This window comes from Lactuca saligna, chromosome 3, assembly GCF_052625555.1.
Source record: "Lactuca saligna cultivar CGN05327 chromosome 3, ASM5262555v1, whole genome shotgun sequence".
Lineage (NCBI taxonomy): Eukaryota > Viridiplantae > Streptophyta > Magnoliopsida > Asterales > Asteraceae > Lactuca > Lactuca saligna.
Window position 1 is genome coordinate 38,090,569 of NC_136419.1, and position 22,426 is coordinate 38,112,994.

Genomic DNA, 22,426 nt, shown 5'->3' on the forward strand with positions numbered 1-22,426 from the left:
TTTTCTATAGAAATTTGACTGTTGAAGAGTTACGACGCCTTGTAATTAGGACGCATGCCAGGTAAGTCTCATTCTCTCCCACGCTCCATCTTTTGGATTAGTTCCTGATAAGAGTATTGGAGCTTGAAGTAGTCCAATTAGCTAAAAAGTAATGAGTTGTTAATATATAACCAAAATAACAAGTTAAAAATTGGGGCCCTATAGTATTTGGGGGCCCGGGCCGGTCGCCCAACTTGCCCATGCCCACGGGTCGGCCGTGCAGTCTCGTGCTAGAACCTTGGTACATGGCACTCTTGCGCCTAGGTTCGACTCTAGACGACAATCTCCGATCTATAATAAGCCAAAGCATCATTGGTCACTCCTCATAGTGACAAGTGTAGCGCTCAGGGCGCTGTCCACCGTTTCTTCTGCACTAGTGGCATATGACCACTAGTGGTGCAAGATCCACCAATAGGAATCCTCCAATTCCTGTCGGCTGAGATTGGACAAATGATACTGTTGGGATCATGTGCGAATGACAATAGGTATAAAAGGAACCCTTCTTTTTTAGAAGGAGGAATGATCTCACTATTCTCCTAAACCCTAATCTCCATATCCTCATACATATACTAACTAGACCATCGGAGCTTTGTCCCAAGACTGCCCCCCGTACGACGGCTAACGTTCTTTCTTCATTGTTGTGATTACAAGGTTCAACCGAACTGGTACCATCAAGTGACAGAGTTAAGCCCCAAGTACATATCACGACATTTAACGTCATCTGGACATGTACTCAGAGTTACACAACCTTGATAAGACACTAGACGCCGGCGATGACAGGAAAAGCACCTACGACGTCCGGCGTAGGAGAGACAAGTCCACTCAAATCTATGTCGTCGCTCGACGACATGCAAAGATTTTTTATTAGAAGGACAAGCCTCTACCCAAACGCCAATCGCACAAGCACCAGGCTCCACACCGGAAACAGTAGTGGCAGAAATAGCCGCCTTATGGTGACTACCACCCGTCACAGCAGAGCATCCAATCACAACCACAACTTCAGCCCATAGATAACAGTGACCCACACCAGTCACAACCACCGACTCAATACTCACAACCACCATTTTCTCAGCTACAGTCATTGTTGCAGCAAGTAGGGGAAAATAGTTGGTCCCTAAGAACCATGTCGTCCTCCGTGCAACAACCAATGTCGAACTATCAATTCTCCCTAATAGTAGGCATGTCACACGTTCCATTCATCACACATCAGCCGCTAATGTTCAATCCTTACATTTAGTAAGTGTAGGGATCCATTCCTCAAGTACCATCGGTGCAGGAATCTAATCCTCACTCATCATTGGCACAACAGTTGAGTGCCCACACACAACAATCGTAAGGACCAAATCTGTACATCCGCCAGTAGCCAGGATCGAGCTCACAAATGCAGCAAAGCATGCAAATGAGCTCACAGCAGCAACAATACATATCGCAGGTAGTGTTGTATAATCAGACATATGGCAACCCACATTATGCTCAACAATTCATGATGTATAGTGGATTTTCATATCCATATATGGAAAACCCGGTGAGGATTTCCAACTCTGCTTTCAGCCAGGAACTCTTATAATATGAGATTATGCACTCGACGATGATACCGAACATCCCAAAATACGACGTTACCACTGATCCAGACGAGCACATCGACAATAACGAGTGGACGATGACTTCACTAAGGATGGATAATCGGTTTACATGCACGTATTTCCATGTTAGGCTATCGGGATATGCGGGAAAATGGTTCAAGGCACTATGACCTGGAAGAATCTCGAGCTTTGAGCAATTACGATACCTTTTCCTCAATAATTTAATATAATTAAGGAAGGGTAAGGGAGATGCGAACTCAATCAAGACATGAAAGAAAAAGTAGGGAGAATCAATAATAGCATATTACGATAGGTTTACTCTAGCAACGCTAAACGTCCCAGGTCACGAGGTATTCCTTGTCACTAGTGCTTTCTCCCAAGGTCAAAGAAGATACAATGGATGATACCTCAGTCGAGGGACGAGCTCAAGTAGAGAGTTGAGAAATATCTCCTAAGGGGTAAAGCCCCTGTCTGGGTCGAATTTTTGTCTTAAACTCGGTTTTGTGATCTTGTATTTGAACCCGTTTTTAGTGGCAGTTTTATGATAAGGTATGGTGGTTGTGAAACTATTTATAATAGGTTTTCTTGTCAATTTCCAGACAAGGGTTATATGCCTTTTTTTTTATAATTTTTCTGGTACATATAAGATCATATCATCTTCTTCATTCTTTGTTCTTGAACATTGAGTTTTATCTTATTAGAGATTTTCAAATGTACCCTCGAAATGCTTTAATATGAAAGTGTTGTTACAACTCTCATTGATCCAAGCATTCTAATATCCCGATTTGTTAACGTCTCGTTCTTGTGTACCATTCCACCTGTTCTTCTCTTGAATCACATTCTGTCTCATTCATGTCCTTCTTTAATCTCGTTTAGGGATGGTTGTTTGTGTTTCAGATTTATAGATGAATGATAGGTGTATAGAATAAGATGTTTATTATTTCAAAAGATTGGTGGTATTGAAAGTTTTGTGCCTATGTGTGTGTATTTGTGTGCGTGTGTGTTTGTTTATACAAGTGTTCAATTTCCTAATTGCATTTCTAGAATTTAGTGGTGCTGGTACACGAAGCTCCGTGTTGAGGTAAAGGTGGGTCACTTGACCCACCTATTTTGTTTTATATCAATTTCATTTCAACCGTGAACGTTTACGTTCTAGACTCGTTACTGTGACGGAGTTTAATGTGACAGTGGCCAGAGTTGGTTTTCCGGTCACAGAGAAGATGATAGTCGTTTGGGTTTTCAATTAAAAGGTACCCGTTTATTAATTACTATATTTATAATATAATTAATTAATATTTTTCCATTAATTAATAGTATTAAAAAACCAGTAAAGACAAATCAATCATTTTGCGTTATTTTGCGTTATTTTGCGTTAAGTAAAGACCAATTTGAAAACCAAACCAAACAAGGAAGACCTCAAACCACTAGACCATATTATAATTTAGACAAAACTACAAATTTAGTCCCTGTGGTATTTAAAAAACTTTGGATGGGGTCCAAAAACTTTCGAGGTTGCATGGAAGGTCCAAAATCAAAACATTTCTTTGATTTTGGTCCAAAAAAACTTTAAATGATGATTATGCCCTTTTTATTTTCTTTTTTGTATTTTTTTATATTTTCTTTAATAACTTGTTAATCAAAAATTATAAATAAAAGAATTGGGCCCACCACCACCCCTACCGATACTCTCTCTCTCTCTCTCTCTCTCTCTTTTAAGGAGTCGCCTTCTTCTCTTTCGGTTATTATCTCTCTTTTATATGAAAACAGCCATGGCGAAAACCTCTCAAGACAAGAAACACTTCTACTGGTCAAACAAAGTCAGGAACGAAGATCAAGAAGAAGAAGAAGAAGCCCCTTCCTTCAATCCTTGTCACCAGATTGAGAAAGACTTGAACGAATCACCATCACCATTAACAAGAAACAAGTTTCAAACCGTTACAATAGCTAGATTTCGAACAGTTCTTACTTCACTCAGTAAAAACTGCCCAAATTTGCTGCATGGGTTGGGACCGAAGGTCGTCGGAACCCTATTTGGGTCTCGCCGTGGCCATGTCCATTTTGCATTTCAGAAGAACCCCACATCCCAACCTGCTTTCTTGATCGAGCTTCAAACTCCGATCAGTGGTTTGGTGAGAGAAATGGCTTCTGGGCTCGTTAGAATTGCTCTCGAGTGTGATAAAGATGATGAAAAGATCAAGAAAGTTGGAAATTCAAGAAGGCTCTTGGAAGAGGGTGTTTGGAGGACTTTCTGCAATGGGAAGAAGTGTGGTTTTGCGACTAAAAGGGAGTGTGGAGAGAAAGAATGGAGAGTTCTGAAAGCTGTAGAGCCGATCTCCATGGGAGTTGGTGTGTTGCCTGCAGGTGATGAAGAAGATGAAGGTGAGATGATGTACCGAGATCTGAAGACGAAACGAGATCTAAAGGCAAAATATCAATTTCTACAATGTGGGATATTTTTTTTCTTTTTTCTTTATTTTTTAATTAGAATAGTATTAAAATAATTATAAAAAATACAAAATAGAAAATAAAAGGGCATAATCGTCTTTTCAAATATTTTTGGACCAAAATCACGGAAATGTTTTGATTTTGGACCTTCCATGCAAGTGAGAAAGTTTTTGGACCCCATCCAAAGTTTTTTGAATACCACAGGGACTAAATTTATAGTTTTGTCTATAATTTATCCAAATGGAAACTAGTCTACAATTCAAATACTTGTTTGGAGCAAATAAATATTTGATTTATGAATCCATGTAAAAACACCACTTAGGTAGTTGACACCTATTATTATTATTATTATTATTATTATTATTATTATTATTATTATTATTATTATTATTATTATTATTATTAGAGAAAATGACAAAAATAGCCAATTATACTAATTACATTACAAAAATAACCAAAAAAAAATCGAAATTGCAAAAATAGCCCTCAATTTCGCAGATGGAATTGCCCCATCTACGAAATGACAATTCCATCTGCGAATGTACAAGCTGCTAAAGCACAGTTGTGCTTTAGCAGCTTGTATATTCGCAGGTGTTTTTTTTTTTCCTGTATATATATTGAAAATGTAGGGTAAAATCGCAGATGGAATAGCCCCATCTACGATTTCCTCTCATTCCATCTGCGAAATTGTGATTTTTTTTTTTTTTTTAGTTTGACTACGAAATCATGTTGCTATATAAAAAGTTTTGTAGACATGCACGTAAGGTGCCAACACTTATGTTGATCGATTTTTTTCGTGCTACAATAAAACAATGGTGGTTTCAAAGACATAATTTTACATGTATTAATTTCATAGTGAAACTAAAAAAATAAATAAATAAATAAATAAATAAAATCACAATTTCGCAGATGGAATGAGAGTAAATCGCAGATGGAGCTATTCCATCTGCGATTTTACCCTACATTTTCAATATATATACAGAAAAAAAAAAAACTGCGAATGTACAAGCTGCTAAAGCACAGTTGTGCTTTAGCAGCTTGTACATTTGCAGATGGAATGGTCATTTCGCAGATGGGGCAATTTCATCTACGAAATTGAGGGCTATTTTTGTAATTTCGATTTTTTTTTTATTATTTTTGTAATGTAATTAGTATAATTGGTTATTTTTGTCATTTTCTATTATTATTATGATGATGATGGTATGTTTAATTTGATTTGTTCAATTTAGGTCATACTTGATATGTAATGTCTTTTTCTGAAGTTTTTGATCGTAAACCACATCATAATCAATTAGATAAAAAAATCAAATTGATCAGAATATTGCTTATTAGTGGAGAAGTTTTATGCATAATTTTCCTAATTTTTATTATTCCTTTATACAAAAAACTAGACTTTTTTTATATATCCAACAAAAAATGCGGACCCATAAAGACTAGATATGGCTCGCTGCCTTTTTGAGCTTAGCCCATTAGGTCAGACATTCAGGCCCAGATCCTTGATGTTAAATTGTTAACTCAGATAGATAGAATATCACGTAGTTGTATAAATATGCATTTAATATTTTCTTTTTATGTGTAAACTTTTTTTCTTAAGAAAGTAAACGTTTATATTGATATTATATCTTATTAGAATATGTAGATAAATCTCAATTTTTTTTTTTTTTTTCTAATGGAAATAGTTGCAATCAACTACGGTTACCTCGAAAGCTCATCTTCATCTTTTCTTCTTTAAGGTTTAAAGGGTCACAAACCGCGTTATACATAAAGTCATACAATTCTTTATTTTTTCTCTCCCAATCCTACACAAATATCACCTTACATCGCATTTAAAGGGTCCCACTTGCTCATAGTTTTCAAATAAAGATACATATTCAACTTCTTGATTTCTTCCCGATCCAGATCTCATCGGATGAGATGAATTAACCCAAATCCATACTGGGTTCTTCTCATCGGACTTCGAATCGGAAAACCCATAAGTTAATTGGGATTTCGTTCAATCGATTAGTATCTTTCCGATCGTTAACAGTATGGGTGTCCAAGAAAATGGGAGTGGTGGCGATAAGGGTATGTCTAGTGTTCCTCTTGGAGCGAAGAACAAATACAGAAGAATGGATTCTGAGCTTAACGATTACAGTGATGATGATTTGGAGGTTGCACCGTATAAGCAGACACAGCAGGAGAGGACGAAAAGCACAAGGAAATATGTATTCGCCTGTGCTGTATTTGCATCTCTCAACAATGTTCTCCTTGGTTATGGTACTCGATCTTTTCTTATCTCTTTAATGGTATCTCAAACCTTCAAATCCAGCTTTAGAAGTCTGTAGCCGACAGACAAATGTACAACTGTTTCAGCTGATGTTACAACCATTTTTCTGGGCTGGATTTAAGGTTTGACTTTCTTCATCCCCTACATCTAATTGATCTTTCGTTTGAATCCCCCAAAAAACCCGAAAAAACCCGAGATTTCGAATCATGTTCTTGATCGAAACAGCAAAGATTCATGCGATCCATGTGTTTTGGCTGTCAGCCGTTTCCAAGCTACACGACATAAATGCTATAATACCTAATTTCGCCTAATTCATTGGAATTTTAAATGCATTCTAAAAAAAACTGTTACGTACAGATACCTGATGCATATCGTACATTATTCGATGCGTATCCCGTTGTGCTAATTGTGCTAATTGCGTATTGTGTCAATGTGATTATTAATGCGATGTTGAAATTTGATTCAAGAACTATTGAATTTTCAGATGTGGGTGTTATGAGTGGTGCAATCATATTTATCCAAGAAGATTTAAAAATCACCGAGTTTCAAGAAGAAATTCTCGTCGGAATCTTGAGTGTCATCTCCCTATTGGGCAGTCTAGGCGGCGGCCGTGCCTCCGATGCACTTGGCCGGAAATGGACAATGGGCATAGCTGCAATTATATTTCAGATCGGAGCACTTATAATGACTTTAGCTCCTAGTTTCCAAGTTCTGATGATGGGTCGCCTCCTCGCCGGAATTGGTATCGGTTTTGGTGTCATGATTGCTCCGGTGTACATCGCCGAGATTTCTCCGACTATCTCTCGAGGCTCCTTCACTTCCTTCCCTGAAATATTTATTAATATCGGGATTCTCTTGGGATATGTGTCCAACTATGCATTTTCCGGATTTTCTTCACATATAAACTGGCGAATCATGCTAGCTGTCGGAATCCTTCCATCGGTGTTCATAGCATTCGCATTGTTCATAATTCCGGAGTCTCCAAGATGGTTAGTGATGCAAAACCGAGTCGATGAAGCTAGATCCGTTTTGATGAAAACAAACGAAATCGAATCCGAGGTAGAGGAGAGACTATCGGAAATCCTGAAGGCGGCCGGAATCGGAACTGGAACCGGAACCGGAACCGGAGAGAATCAAGAAGAGAAAGCCGTGTGGCGGGAATTACTAAATCCGTCTCCTTCTTTACGAAGAATGCTCATCACCGGATTCGGAATCCAGTGTTTCCAACAAATCACCGGAATCGACGCGACCGTATACTACAGTCCCGAGATTCTACAAACCGCCGGAATTGAGGAAAAGTCGAGACTCTTGGCCGCAACCGTAGCCGTCGGAATTGCAAAAACCTTATTCATTTTGGTTGCCATTATGCTCATCGATAGAATCGGGAGAAAACCGTTGTTATACGTTAGCACAATCGGAATGACCGTTTGTTTATGCGGTCTAGCGATAAGTCTTTCGTTGTTCAAAGGAACAACTCTCGGAGTGGAATTAGCGATTCTATCGATATGTGGAAACGTAGCGTTCTTTTCGATCGGAATCGGGCCGGTTTGTTGGGTTTTAACATCGGAAATCTTTCCATTACGTCTTCGAGCTCAGGCATCGGCATTGGGAGCGGTCGGAAACAGGGTTTGCAGTGGAGTCGTGGCAATGTCGTTTTTATCGGTTTCTCGTGCAATTTCAATGGCGGGAACGTTTCTTATATTCACAATTCTTTCGTTTTTGTCGGTTGGTTTTGTTTATAAACTTGTTCCGGAAACGAAAGGGAAGTCGTTGGAACAGATTGAGTTGTTGTTCCAAAAGGACAGGAATTGGAATGAAGAGGAAGTAGAGTTATCGGATACTCAACAGTTGGTGAAAAACGAAGGGAATTAAGTGGATTTTAGATGTCGTAATGAGTTATACTATATGCATAGGAAGTTGTAAATTGTTGACGATATTTTTTTACCTTGGAAACGGGAGTAGTAGCGATGTGTTATTGGTGTTTGTATTGATCACGTAAATGTTTGAGAAAGAGGATATGTCGAAACATGCATTTAAACAAAAGAATGTGTTCGTTGTTTTAAAGATTTTGCCATGTTTGTTATACTTTGTTGTAACTATTGCATTACATAAAGTAATCAAAATAAATCTTTATATTTTCTCTGATGAAATCAAATATTGTTTTGCACAAACTTCAGGTTACAATAAAAATAATTTATCTATAAAAAAATGAATTTCAATATTTGAACCAAGTGTTACGATAGAAAGAAAACGTACTCCGCAGTTTTAAAAACATCGTCGAAATTCGATGAATAAATCAAAAATTTCAAGATTTTTTTTGTTTTTACCGAAACTTGATATAAAGTTATCTTTTTATTAAAAACAGTGATTAACAATTCAAATTTAAAGCGTAGAGATTTAAAAAAAAAAAAAAAAAGTTCGATGCAAATTAAAAAGAAAAAAAAAAAAACTTTTTGTATATTATTAAAATACACTATAATCCATATCCAAATTCGTGATTAATAATGTTGGTAAATATTTAAAAATCAGGTCATTTCTTTATACTTTCCATAATTTCTTTATACTTTCCATAATCATATGATCTTTTTGTGATTATTCTTATTTTCTTATTCTTATATGTTTGGTTAGCCTTACGTGATTTGAATTATTATAAAAAAAAATTAATTTATATATAACAAAAGTGATTAGTTTCAACTTTAATTTATATATTATTAAATTATAATTACTTAAATTTTTAGTTACAAACAAAAAAAACATAATAAGCAGAACATTAAACAGCAAATAGATTATAATAATACAAAAAAAAAAATTACTTTTAAATAATAAAATTCTAATTTAAAATTTTAAAATTAACAAAATAGAAGAACTAAAATCCTTAAAAAAGTATTCATTGACAAAACTAATAGTTGTTCTCATTATAATGTAATAGTATCACTATTCCTTCATCGATCAGTTCATACCAAACAACTAGTAGATGAAACGACAAAGAAATATATAAAATAGACAAAAAATCATCATTATTAAAACTGAAACAGTCGTATATATGGAAAGCAAACACTCAATATTTTTTTTCTTAACAATTCTCTAAAACTTTGTGTCTTTGTGACCACTATGTTCTTACCTCAGCCCTTTTGCGAAAACCTTATCAAAGAGTTTTAATTGCCACATACTAGTGATTTCCATTATTCCATATACATTCAAAATTAGATCATGTACAGTTACCGACAAAAATAGGAACACATTATTAGTATCATCATGAGGTATTAGTGCCGTAAGTAAAAAAGGCTGGAATTTTTTTTTTTTTTTTTAAAATTTTTTATAGTTTGTAAAATTGTTTTTGTAGGTGTAAGAACAAAACAACTAGCTATATAAATATGAAGTTTAGCTGTTTCCAGAAGTTGAAACTTGACTTTGTTATGGCTATTGACGGATAGGACATGAGCTAGTAAAATATTGAAGTTAGAACTGATGATGTGTGTATTACCTTCATGTATTTGTTGGATTTTCTAGGTAATAAAATTACATATGAGTGGAAAACACTTAAATCCTTAAGTTCGCGTGCAACATAGAAAGGATCAATGGTTTCTATACCGAGAGCAATAAATTATGAATATCAAGAAATCCTAAGAAAAGCCTATGAAAATCAAAATTCACACAAAGATTAGGGTTACATACATTTTGATTATTATAGCAAATAATCACCACAAATCATCTTGAAGTTCCTTGAAAAGCAAGCACCAAAAGTTTGAATGCCTGTAATAGCTTGTATCAAAAACCCTAGTAATTAGAAGACTTTATGAGAAAGAAGATAGAGAGCAAATTTTTGGTTCTATTTAGTTACTGTTTATGAGGATAACCCAAAAAAGTCTTTGCTTCTAATTCAATAATATACCAATTTAGTTACGAGCTTCGACACCTTAATCAAATAGTCTCCCACTTAGATAAATCTATAACTACAATTGCAAGTATATACCATGAATTAAATAGTAAAGTGTGCTTTCTAAAGCCACTACCAAACTCTGATCCAAGTTAAACGTTGGCCCTAAGATAAGTGATTAACTATTCATTCGTTCTTCATGATATCGTATGGACATTAGAAATGGATCAAAATCAATCTCATTATCCAAGATTCTGTTTCCCAATTTCCCGATTTGTAAAGACTTTATTGGACTTCAATTGAACACATCAATTAGTCCTGCTTGGGCCCACCACTATAATGTCAACATCAAATCATCAAGGGGCACGATGATATCGCTTTTTACTATTAGGGAAAAAGAAACGAATAAGCTTTCACTACATAATTGTTACCATTACTTACCAAATCATATATGATTCTACGTTTTATAATATCAAGTTACTGATACGTTTATGCAACACCAATACATAACCAATTTATGAATTGCAAGTATAGACCATGAATTAAATAGTAAAGTGTGCTTTCTAAATCCACTACCAAACTCTGATCCAAGTTAGCCATTGGCCCTAAGATAGGTGATCAAGTATTCATTCGTTCTTCATGATATCGTATGGACATTAGAAATGGATCAAAATCAATCTCATTGTCTAAGATCCTGTTTCCCAATTTCCCGATTTGTAAAGACTTTATTGGACTTCAATTGAACACATCAATTAGTCATGCTTGGGCGCACCACTATAATGTCAACATCAAATCATCAAGGGGCCCAATGATATCGCTTTTTACTATTAGGGAAAAAGAAACGAATAAACTTTCACTACATAATTGTAACCATTACTTACCAAATCATATATGATGTTACGTTTTATAACATCAAGTTACTGATACGTTTATGCAACACCATACATAACCAATTTGTGAATTACAACTTATATATCTCCATTTGAAAAATAGTTGATATTATCGTCTTAGAATTACTCGTGACAGTATCCATGAAGTAATTTCTTAGTGTGGGTTTATCTAATACATAAAATCTCAATTTTCAAAGTACTCATGAATATGGTAGCAATTCCAATTGCAATGTCTGAACCTCAATCAAAAATCTACAATCAATTCATGACAATCTTAATTCACTACTTACTTCCAAAAGTATGAACGGTTGTGGAAGTTTAAATAACTCAAATTACTCAGGAAGTAAAACATGTAAAATGAAACACATGAATAAATAATTGAATAAGACAATACAATACTCATAAATAATTTTCTATTGTTCATTCACCAAAATCAATTACATTTATTTTGTTACAAGTTTCAAAACTATCACCTAGCTACTAAAACTAATATCTTCTCCTAAGCCTATGCTCTTCGCATGTTGGTAGTGTGTGACTATGCTCAGAGCCTTTGTAAGCGAATCTGTAACATTATCTTCTGATGATACTCTCTTCACCAGAAGGTGTCCTTCTTTAAACCGATGTCGAATGTAATAGTACTTTCTATCGATATGCTTGGATCTACCATGATCCTTTGGTTCTTTTATCAAAGCAACCACGCCTTCATTATCACATAAGAGTTCTATTGGTTTTTGAATAGTTGGAATAACTCTGAGATCTCCGATAAAGTTCTTCAGCCAAGCTACTTCCTTCGATGCTTCACTTGCTACAATACAAAGTACTCTGACTCACATGTGGAATCAACCACCATTTCTTGCTTGGAAACTTTCCAAGTATCTGCTCCCTTATTCAATAAGAATACCTAGCCAGACTGCGAACAATAGTATCAGTATGTTTGAAAGTTGGCGTCACTGTAACCACTCATTCTTAACATATCACTGACGCTGAGGACTAGGAACATGTCTTTTGTTCTTCGCAGATACTCAAGAATATTCTTCACCGCAATCCAATGAGCTATACCAGGATTTCCCTAAAATCGATTAACCATGCTCAAAGCATAAGACACATCAGGGTGTGTACATTTCATTGCATACATGACCGATCCTATAACTGAAGCATATAGGACTCGACTCATGTCAACTACTCTTCATCAATACTGGGGCTTTTAGTCTTACTCAACTTAACAATACTATGAATGGGCATTTCTCATTTCTTTGATTTCTCCATACTTAAACGCTTCATTATTTTATCCAAATATGTACTTTGGCTAGGACCAATAACGTGATTCTATCTATCCTGGTGAACTCTAATTCCAAGAATATAGGTTGCTTCCCCTAGATCCTTCATAGCGAAACACTTTCCAAGCCAAGACTTAACTTATTACAAAGTTGGAATGTTGTTTCATATAAGGAGTATGCCATCAACATACAAGACTAGGAAGGTCACTATACTCCTACTAGGTTTGACGTATACATAGGAATCATCCTCACTTCTAGAGAATCCAAACTGTTTAACTGTCTCATGGAAACAAAGATTCCAATTGCAAGATGCTTGTTTCCATCCATAAATGAATTTCTCTAGCTTACATACTCTATCAGGAAACTTGGCATGTACAAAATGTTAGATAAGGTGTCTAAGTCCATAACTATTTCTGGTATGTACTTGACCCGACCCGACATGGTCCATTTGGGTTGCATGACACCATGCAATTGGATAGACTAAATGAGAAAAATAACACTTGTGGTTTATTAATATATTATAAGTTCTAATATATTAATAATATTATTTAATTAGTTTAGTAAAAAATTAATTTAGAATTAATTAAGTGATCAAAAGATAACTAATTAAATATATGGCTTGCTTATGTAAATCATCCATAACTTGTATAGTGGGCTAAGAGGCTCCATGGATTATCAAGGTTTACTCCTTTGCAAGTGTAAGATTCTCTCAAGGTTTATTCCTTTGCATTTGGTGTTGTGTGAAGCATTTGAGGCATTACAATTGGGGTGCTAGGCTCACAAGGTTTCAAGGATCATAATCAACAACAAGGTAAGTTATTCTATCTTTCATTGAAGTTAAAAATGTTCCCCATGTATGCTAGGTAGGAATATAACCTTGGAGTTCAACTTTGCATGATAATTAGACAAACATAGATCCAAGGTTAATAGGGTTGCATGTACACTTAGGAAGTGTTAGAATGCTCAAAACCCATCAGTGGTATCAGAGCCCAGGTTTGTTTGTTGATTTTTTGTGCAAACTGCTTGAAAAAATTGTTTTTCTGTTTTCTGCTCATATGAACTCGCCGAGTCCATGGGGGGACTCGACGAGTCCATGAACAAATGCAAGCTACTCGTCGAGTATGTTCTTGCACTCGATGAGTAGAGGCTGCAGTTTTCAGAATTTCGACATTTGTTGCTGGAAATGGACTAGAAACGTTACCCTAAACTGTTTTGGTACTTGAAAACCTGTTTTAGATGGTGTAATGTTTATGCTAACCCATTTTCAATGGCAATTATCAAAATTACAAGTTTTTAAGTGTAATTTTTTATTCTTGAAAGTGTTTATATTCATGTTCTTGAACTTATGAAGATTAGATGATCATATGAATTGCTTGTAACCTTCATGGTAGTTTAATTCATGATCATAATGTGTTTTAATGGAGTCCATAACTTGTCCTCATGTTATGGAAAACCAAAAGTCACACTTTTATTAAAGCCATTAAAAGAACACAATAGTTATAAAAAATGAAGTGTCTTCATTTTTATTACTCAATTAATTCATAAGTTATAAGAAATAAAAAGTTTTGAAAGTTTACAAAACTTGCCCTAAAGTTTTAGAACAAGTAAAGTCTTGATTAAAACTTTAGTTCCAACCCTTAGAATTTTAAAAGTTAAAATTCAACCCTTATACTTTATAATATTATATATATATATATATATATATATATATACATATATATATATATATATATATATATATATATATATATATATATATATATATATATATATATATATATATATATATATATATATATATATATATATATATATAAGATCAAGTCGTCTTACTACTAGTACGCCTCATTCACGAAGCCGGTCTATAAGGGGCGTATAAGGTTGTTGCCTATGAAATGGCAACTTAATAGGTGTCCACTCTCACCCATCGCTTCCTTGATCGGTGGAGGGTCGTTAGTCGAACGGGTAGGACAAGGACTTATGAATTCTCATTAAAAGTATGATGAATATTATAAAGTAACTAAATACTTTTATTAAATTCCCAGTCTTAGTTACTTTAGGAAAAATGTGAATGAGGTACTAATCCATGAAATTACACTTTACACTTTGTTTAAGTCATTGGTGGAGCATGTGTGGTTAACCGACACACTAACTTGGATTTAACAAGGTAGGTAAAGGGTGACTTAAGGTTTATCATAGTATCGGTGTAACGTATGTTGTTTACCGGCATATCGATTAAGTGATAAAATTTAAGGGTACCAAGTGATTTGCATGGTTACTTCACACCTCGTTTTGTGATCCTCGATAGCCCAGTCACAAAATTTGGAGGGCACACTCGAGATTAAAACATGCCTTTGAAATGTTCATTGAATCTCAAAAGAATCTAGGAATTTCTAAGAACAAATTAAAAACCTAATATCAATATTTCGTTTTTCATGAAATTGGTGAATCGTCATTCACCTACCTTTCAAATATGTTATAGCTTGGATTACGACATACATCTTCTAAGTTATAATATATTGTGATTAGATCCTAGCCTTAATATTACATTTGGGTGTTTTATTAAGGACTCTCTTAATATCTAAACTAATCTTGTTCTCTTCTTTCAGATGTCTTCAAACAATGCTGCTTCTGGCTCTAATCCTAATAGCTCCTTTACCCTTATGAACTTGTGTGGGAAAGTCACTTTTGATGGATCCAACTTCAATGAATGGATCAGAAACAACAAGATGATTACCCACTATGAGGACAAAGAATATGTCCTCGATAAGGAGCTTCAGGAGATTGATGAGACCACTGCAACTCCCCAAGAGATCGCTGACTTCCGGGCACATGAAATGGATGCTACCAAAGTAACATGCATCATGTTGGCCACCATGATAGCAGAACTCCAAAAGTCCTATGAGGACTTCTACCCTTTTAAAATGTACCAAGATCTAATGGAAAGATACCATCAAAGTGCACGACAAGAGAGGTATGAAATCATCTGCTCCATCATAACAACCATGATGAAGGACGGGGAATCCATCACGAGTCACATGCAGAAAATGCAAAGGTATGTGAATCGGTTGCTGAAACTTAATGTGAACTTCCCTGAGGAGCTTGCAATAGATATCATTTTGCACTCCTTACCATCGTGCTATGATCAATTCCGCATGACATATCACATGAATAAGGAAGAGGTCACACTCAGCAAACTTCAGGGACTCCTCAAGACCGCAAAAACAGGTCTTAAAGGTAAGTCGGTTGTTAAGACTCCTACTCAAAACTCCACCCCTGTGTTGGCAATCGGGAAAGGTAAAGGAAGAAGAGAAAGAGCTCTTCGAAGGGTACCAAGGCTAGGAACCTTGATGACTCTTCTTCAAGTGGAACAAAGAAAGGTTTCATCACTCCTTCTTCTGACCCAAAAGAGGCTGAATGCTTCTATTATCATATAAAGTCTCATTGGAAGCGGAACTGCCCAAAGTACCAGCAAGATGTGAAGGATGGGAAAGTTAAACCCAACCATGCTGGTATTTACACTATCTTATCTAATAACTCACCTCATTCTAACTCTTGGGTCCTTGATACCGGTTATGGTATTCATATTTGTTCTGATTTACAGGGACTAAGAAGAAGTGAGAATGTGGAGCATGGCAGAATAAACTTAATCATGGGGAATAGGAAAGCTTTACCTATCACCAAGATTGGAGTTTATACTTTATCGCTAAGTAGTGGGTTTAATTTAGATTTGAATAAATGTTGTTATTCGCCAGAAATGGCAAGAAATATTATTTCCATTCATGCAATGTATAAACAAAGTTTTACCTTTTCATTTGATAATGAAGTTGGTTCGATTAATGCTTTCTTTAATAATGTCCTTTATTTTAAAGAATTACCTTGTGATGGTGTGTATGAAACTATATTTGTGGTTGATAACTTAGGAAATAATGTATTGTGTATTGATTATGTTAATGATAATAACTTGGATAAAGCGTCATTATGACATTGTCGTCTTGGACATATAAGCAAGAAATGCATAGGACAACTCCAAAAGGATGGAGTCTTGGAGTCATTTGACCTAAGGTCAGATGATAGTTGCGAATCATGCTTACTTGGAAAAATGACAAATTCACCCTTCACAGGTTCTTGTGAGAGGGGTGAAGGTTTGTTGGATCTTGTACACACGGATGTGTGTGGACCCTTCAAACATGCCACAAGGGATGCTAATCGTTATTATTTGACTTTTACTGATGATTACAGTAGATATGGATATGTCTACTTAATCAAGCATAAGTCAGAGACTTAAAGAGTAGATATTTGACTTATTATTTGACTTTTACTGATGATTACAGTAGATATTTGACTTTTTGAAAGGTTTAAAGAGTTTACAGAGGAAGTCGAGAATCAATAGGGCAGGAACATTAAGATGCTTCGATCCGATCGAGGTGGTGAGTATCTTAGTTCAGAGTTCCTCGACTATCTTAGGGAATGTGGGATTGTCTCACAATTGACACCTCCCAGGACACCATAGTTGAATGGTGTGGCTGAGAGGCGTAATCAAACCTTGTTGGACGTGGTTCGTTCCATGATGAGTTGAGCATTGCTACCAATCTCATTTTGGGGGTACGCCTTAGAGACTTCCGCCCATATCCTTAATATGGTACCTACAAAGAAATTTGCCAAAAATCCTCATGAGATGTGGACTGGTAAAGTACCCAAACTAGACCACATCAAGATTTGGGGTTGCGAGGCTTTCGTGAGACGCAAGACTCATGATAAGCTCGAACCTCGAAGCGAGAGGTGTATTTTCATCGGCTACCCACAACAATCCTTTGGTTACCTCTTCTACAGACCTAGTGAAAATGTGGTCTTTGTAGCAAGGAGGGCTATCTTTCGAGAAAGAGAGTTCATAAGCCAAGGAAACAGTGGGAGGCAAGTTGACCTTGAAGAAATTCAAGAGTCAAGTTGTGAAGGAACTTCAAACCCTAGCACTCAACTTGAGGAGGAAACTCCTGTTGAGCCAATTGACAAGTCTGTACCTTTGAGGCATTCCACAAGGGTTAGCAATGCACCTGAGCATTACTATGGATTCCATATTATTGTGGAAGGTGATACACTTATCAGTGATGAGACACTAATAGGTATGGATGAACCTAACAGTTACACGGAAGCCATGGCAGGCCTTGAGTCAGCCAAATGGAAAGAGGCAATGGACAGCGAGATACAGTCCATGTATGACAATCAAGTTTGGAACTTGGTTGAGAATGTACCAGGTCGTAAGACTGTTAGGTGCAAATGGATCTTCAAGAAGAAGACCGAAATGGATGGTAATGTACACACTTATAAGGCACGACTGGTTGCAAAGGGTTTCTCACAAACTCCGGGAGTTGATTATGATGAGACCTTTTCTCCAGTAGCCAAGATTAAGTCTATTAGGGTTCTGTTAGCCATAGCCGCATTTCATGACTATGAAATATGGCAAATGGATGTCAAAACCATTTTCCTTAATGGAAAGTTGGTTGAGGATGTTTACATGAGTCAGCCAGAGGGTTTTGTCAACACAAAGTACCCTAATAGAGTGTGTAAGCTTGAGAAATCCATTTATGGATTAAAGCAAGCACCTCACATATGGAATCTTTTCTTTGATGAGAAAGTCAAAGAGTTTGGCTTTTCTAGGAGTGAAGATCAATCTTGTGTATATGTCAAGGCTAGTGGGGGTATAGTTAGCTTTTTGGTATTGTATGTGGATGACATACTACTCACAGGAAATGACATCCCAAATCTGCAGGAAGTTAAGTCCTGGCTTGGGAAGTGTTTCTCTATGAAGGACCTAGGAGAAGCTACCTATATTCTAGGGATAATGATCTTGAGAGACCAGAGTAAAAGACTAATTGGACTTAGTCAGAGTACCTACTTGTATAAGGTGCTGAAGAGATTCAGAATGCAGGACTACAAGAAAGGAGAGTTACCTATCCAGAGTAACGCCAGATTGAGTAAGACATAAAGCCCTAGTACTGAGGCTGAGATAGTAGAAATGAGTCGAATACCTTATGCGTCGGCTGTAGGATCGATCATCTATGCTATGACGTGTACTTGACCTTATGTAGCCTTTGCCTTGAGCATGGTTAGCAGGTATCAGGGGAATCCTGGAAAGTCACACTGGACTGAGGTAAAGAATATCCTCAAGTACCTACGAAGGACTAAGGACTGGGTCCTTACCCTCAGTGGGAGTGATGACTTGAGAGTTATAGTGTATAGTGATGCTAGCTTTCAGACTAATAGGGATAATTTCCGCTCTCAGTCAGGCTGGGTCTTTACCTTAAACGGAGGAGAAATTTCTTGGAAGAGTTCCAAGCAAGAGACAGTGGCTGATTCAACTTGCAAATCAAAGTATATAGCAGCGAGCGAGGCAGCAAAGGAGGCGATATGGCTGAAGAACTTCATTGGAGATCTTGGAGTTGTACCAGCTATTAAGGATCCAATGGAAATTTTCTGTGATAGTGAAAGTGCAGTTGCCTTAGCCAAGGAACCAAGGGATCACGGGAGATACAGACACATCGATAGAAAATACCATTTCATCAGACATCGAATAGAAGAAGGACTCCTCGTGGCAAAGAGGGTATCATTGGATGAGAATCCAGCAGATCCCCTCACGACGGGACTGACTCGGGTTAAGCATCTCCAGCATGCTCGGAGCATAGGGCTGAAGGATGATATTACATTTAGTAGTTAGATAACCTTGAAATTTGTAAAGTGTAATTGACATTAGATGATGAATAAAAGGTGTTTTATTTATGAGTAAAGTGATGCTATCTCTTGTCGATCGTTTACTATATTTCTTTTGAATGTTTTGACTTCCAGAATAATTATGTTTGGTATATCATATTATTCGAACCTCCACAGTTGGTCATATGTCGAAAGTAGGTATGAATCAAGACTGTTATGATTGGTTGTAGAGGTCTAAGTTGTTAGACATGGCTACAAAAATCATGAGTACTCATAAGTTCTGAGCATTGGACTCAACCCACACTCACTGGAATCACTTCATGGAATTTATCTCAAGTGATCGTGAGACGGTAATATCATATAAGTCTTCAAACCTAGAGATATGATTTGTTACTTATGAGTTGGTTATGCATCGATTGTACGAACATATGAGTCGAAGTTTATATGTTCCTTCTTGGATTAGAAGCTGATATCTGTGCCCATCGATGATTTTTTTTGACCTATGTACCGGGCCCAGTCAGAACTAAGTTGATGTGTTCAATTAAGTTCTTTGTCAAACAAATCGGAAATCGGGAAACAAACTGTTGGACAATAAGTAAGACATTGTTCCATGTATTTGTCCGTCTGATATCTAGAACTGAGGATTATATGATCACTTATCTTAAATGGCGTATCATCATCTTCTTAGTTCCAAGAGACCTTGAAAGAGCTACGATTACTGATTGGTTCCTGAAGTCATACTTGCAGTTATAGTTATTAGACTTATCCAAGTGGGAGACTGTTCGATAAGGTATCTAAGTCCATAACTATTTCTGGTATGTACTTGACCTGACCCGAAATGGTCCATTTGGGTTGTAGGGCACCATGCAATTGGATAGACTAAATGGGAGAAATAACACTTGTGGTTTATTAATATATAATAAGTTCTAATATATTAATAATATTATTTAATTAGTTTGATCAAGAATTAATTTAGAATTAATTAAGTGATCAAAAGATAACTAATTAAATATATGGGTTGATTATGTAAATCATCCATAACTTGTATAGTGGGCTAAGAGGCTCCATGGATTATCAAGTTGGGTTACACCCATAGGATGCTCCATGGATGCTTCATGGGAGTTACAAACCCATGGGTCATGGAAATGAAGAGCCATGACACATTGGGTTTACATGGTGTAACCCTAGATGTGTCACACTATTTAAAGAGCATCTCATCCACGAAAACCGGCTACATATAAAGAAATAAGAGGGCTAGAGCCGATTTTGCAAGTATAAGATTCTCTCAAGGTTTACTCCTTTGCGTTTGGTGTTGTGTGAAGCATTTGAGGCATCACAATTGGGGTGCTAGGCTCACAAGGTTTCAAGGATCATAATCAACAACAAGGTAAGTTATTCTATCTTTTATTCAAGTTAAAAATGTTCCCCATGTATGCTAGGTAGGAATATAACCTTGGAGTTCAACTTTGCACAATAATTAGACAAACATAGATCCAAGGTTATTAGGGTTGCATGTACACCTAGGAAGTGTTAGAATGCTCAAAACCCATCACAAAACCCTCTAGTCTGACTCAAGTAAACGTCCTCGGATAACTTCTCATTAAGGAAAAGGGTTTTAACATCCATCTACCATATCTCATAATCATGAAATGAAGCTATAGAAATCATTATATGGATAGAATTTATCTTAGCTGCTGGTGAAAAGGTCTTATCATAGTCAACCCCTTAGGTTTGAGTAATTCCCTTTACAATCAGTCTATCTTTAAAAGTGTGTACTTTCACTTCCATGTCGATCTTCTTCTTGAATATCCGTTTTCACCCAACTGTCTTTCGACCAGGTACACGATCAACCAAGTTCCAAACTTGGTTATCATATATGGACTGAATCTCACTCTCCATTGCCTCCTTCCATTCAGTAGCTTCAAGGCATTCCATTTCTTCCTTGTAGTTAGCAATTTCATCCAAATTTACTAGTGTACGATCACTAACAAACATATGACTATTTGTAGTAATATGGAAACCATCAAACTCGGTTGGCATACTAACCTTACTGGATCGACGAAGAGGTAATGATTTGTCAAATGGCTCAACTGGGATTTTTTCTCATGCTAGTGTTGTTTGAGGTTCCTTCATTGAATGACTCTTGAACTTCTTCAAGATCAATAGCACTCCTACTATCCTATTTGAATATGAGCTCTCTTTCACGAAAGACTCATATTTGAGCTACAAAGACCATGTTCTCACTAGGTCTATAGAACAGGTATTGAAAGGACTTCTGTAACATCTTGATTTCCAAATATTTTACATTTTGACCATTGGTATGAGAATTGTTTTCAAATTGGTCACAAATGGGACTTAAATGAAAATTCGGACTTAATATGGTATGTTGGGTGTACATACTGATACGCTGGACATACATGGAGTTACTCATGTATGATGGGCTTACGTGGTCAGGGGTCAAACCCTAATTTTTAGGGTTTGAACCCTATTTAAACATCCTTAACTCCTACTACCCATTTCATTCATCAACCTCCAACCCCATCTTCGACCCTTACAAACCCTAATCCATTTTGATAACATCTTTGAGCCATTGGTGTGTATTTTGGCGATCTTAAATGAGGAAGAAAGAAGATGATACCATATTATAAGAGTAGAAAATTTTAGATCCATAACCACATCATCATTTGGCACCATTTGGAGGAAAAAAGCTATGATCTTGATGAAGTTTTGTTTAGATCTTCACTAGCCATTGATTTGTGTTCTTTTTGGTCCCATAAGCTTGGTATTATGACTATGGGTTACTTTAATTTATATAAGGTGTCATTCAAGACATTTTGGAGGGTTTAGAATCATAAAAATGTAATCTTGGACCTTAGTTTCCTTCCATGCATGAACTAGGATGGCTTAATGAGTTAAGAAGTTAGGATATTTTGGTATTGAGCACTTTATAGCCATGCAAGACCATACAGTTGGAAACTTTATGGTTAAGGATGTCATTTGATGAACAGATCTAGGTTTTGGACAAAAGAGCTTAATAATTAAGCTCTTAGTAGAAGGAGAAGGTGGTATCAGTGTGTGTTCGGTGTACATGTGGTACGTTGCACATACATGGTCAAACACCCCGTGTTTGGTCAAGTCTCGAGCACGCTATGCATACAAGCTGACTACGTTAGGAGTACTTAACTAAGTTGACACGTTTGAATTTTTTACTTTAACCAGGATTTGGCCAAGTTTCACCTAAGGGTATTTTGGATATTTTGAGTTGAAGTTGAGATTTGTCACAATTTGATGAATAGTTGACTGGTAGAGTTGATATTCGGAGCAATGACCTATTCAACTAT

The 22,426-nt window shown here is 36.3% G+C and overlaps 2 protein-coding genes across 3 annotated transcripts; both read left to right on the forward strand.

The window, feature by feature from the left end:
• Window positions 1-3,391: 3,391 nt before the first annotated feature.
• LOC145035381 (protein MIZU-KUSSEI 1-like) lies at window positions 3,392-5,799 on the forward strand. Its single transcript, XM_078983927.1, has 2 exons — window positions 3,392-4,001; window positions 5,747-5,799. The coding sequence occupies exons 1-2, from the start codon at window positions 3,392-3,394 to the stop codon at window positions 5,797-5,799; spliced, it is 663 nt and encodes a 220-aa protein (XP_078840053.1).
• Window positions 5,800-5,956: 157 nt separating this feature from the next.
• On the forward strand, window positions 5,957-8,397 carry LOC145035563 (Major facilitator superfamily protein). Of its 2 annotated transcripts, none has more exons than XM_078984093.1 (2): window positions 5,957-6,455; window positions 6,818-8,397. In XM_078984093.1, the coding sequence occupies exon 2, from the start codon at window positions 6,829-6,831 to the stop codon at window positions 8,203-8,205; it is 1,377 nt and encodes a 458-aa protein (XP_078840219.1). In that variant the 5' UTR covers window positions 5,957-6,455; window positions 6,818-6,828; the 3' UTR covers window positions 8,206-8,397. The 2 variants fall into 2 exon arrangements, with proteins under 2 accessions (XP_078840219.1, XP_078840218.1); XM_078984092.1 differs by having other exon boundaries at window positions 5,957-6,323.
• The last annotated feature ends 14,029 nt before the right edge of the window (window positions 8,398-22,426 follow it).

What these genes read in the sequence shown, in the direction of transcription:
- LOC145035563 (XM_078984092.1), top strand. Translation starts at nt 6,095, where the DNA reads ATGGGTGTCCAAGAAAATGGGAGTGGTGGCGATAAGGGTATGTCTAGT. An exon ending in CAATGTTCTCCTTGGTTATG is followed by an intron (nt 6,324 to 6,817) that starts GTACTCGATCTT and finishes TTGAATTTTCAG; the next exon opens with ATGTGGGTGTTATGAGTGGT.
- LOC145035381 (XM_078983927.1), top strand. Translation starts at nt 3,392, where the DNA reads ATGGCGAAAACCTCTCAAGACAAGAAACACTTCTACTGGTCAAACAAA. An exon ending in AGGTGATGAAGAAGATGAAG is followed by an intron (nt 4,002 to 5,746) that starts GTGAGATGATGT and finishes TAATGGAAATAG; the next exon opens with TTGCAATCAACTACGGTTAC.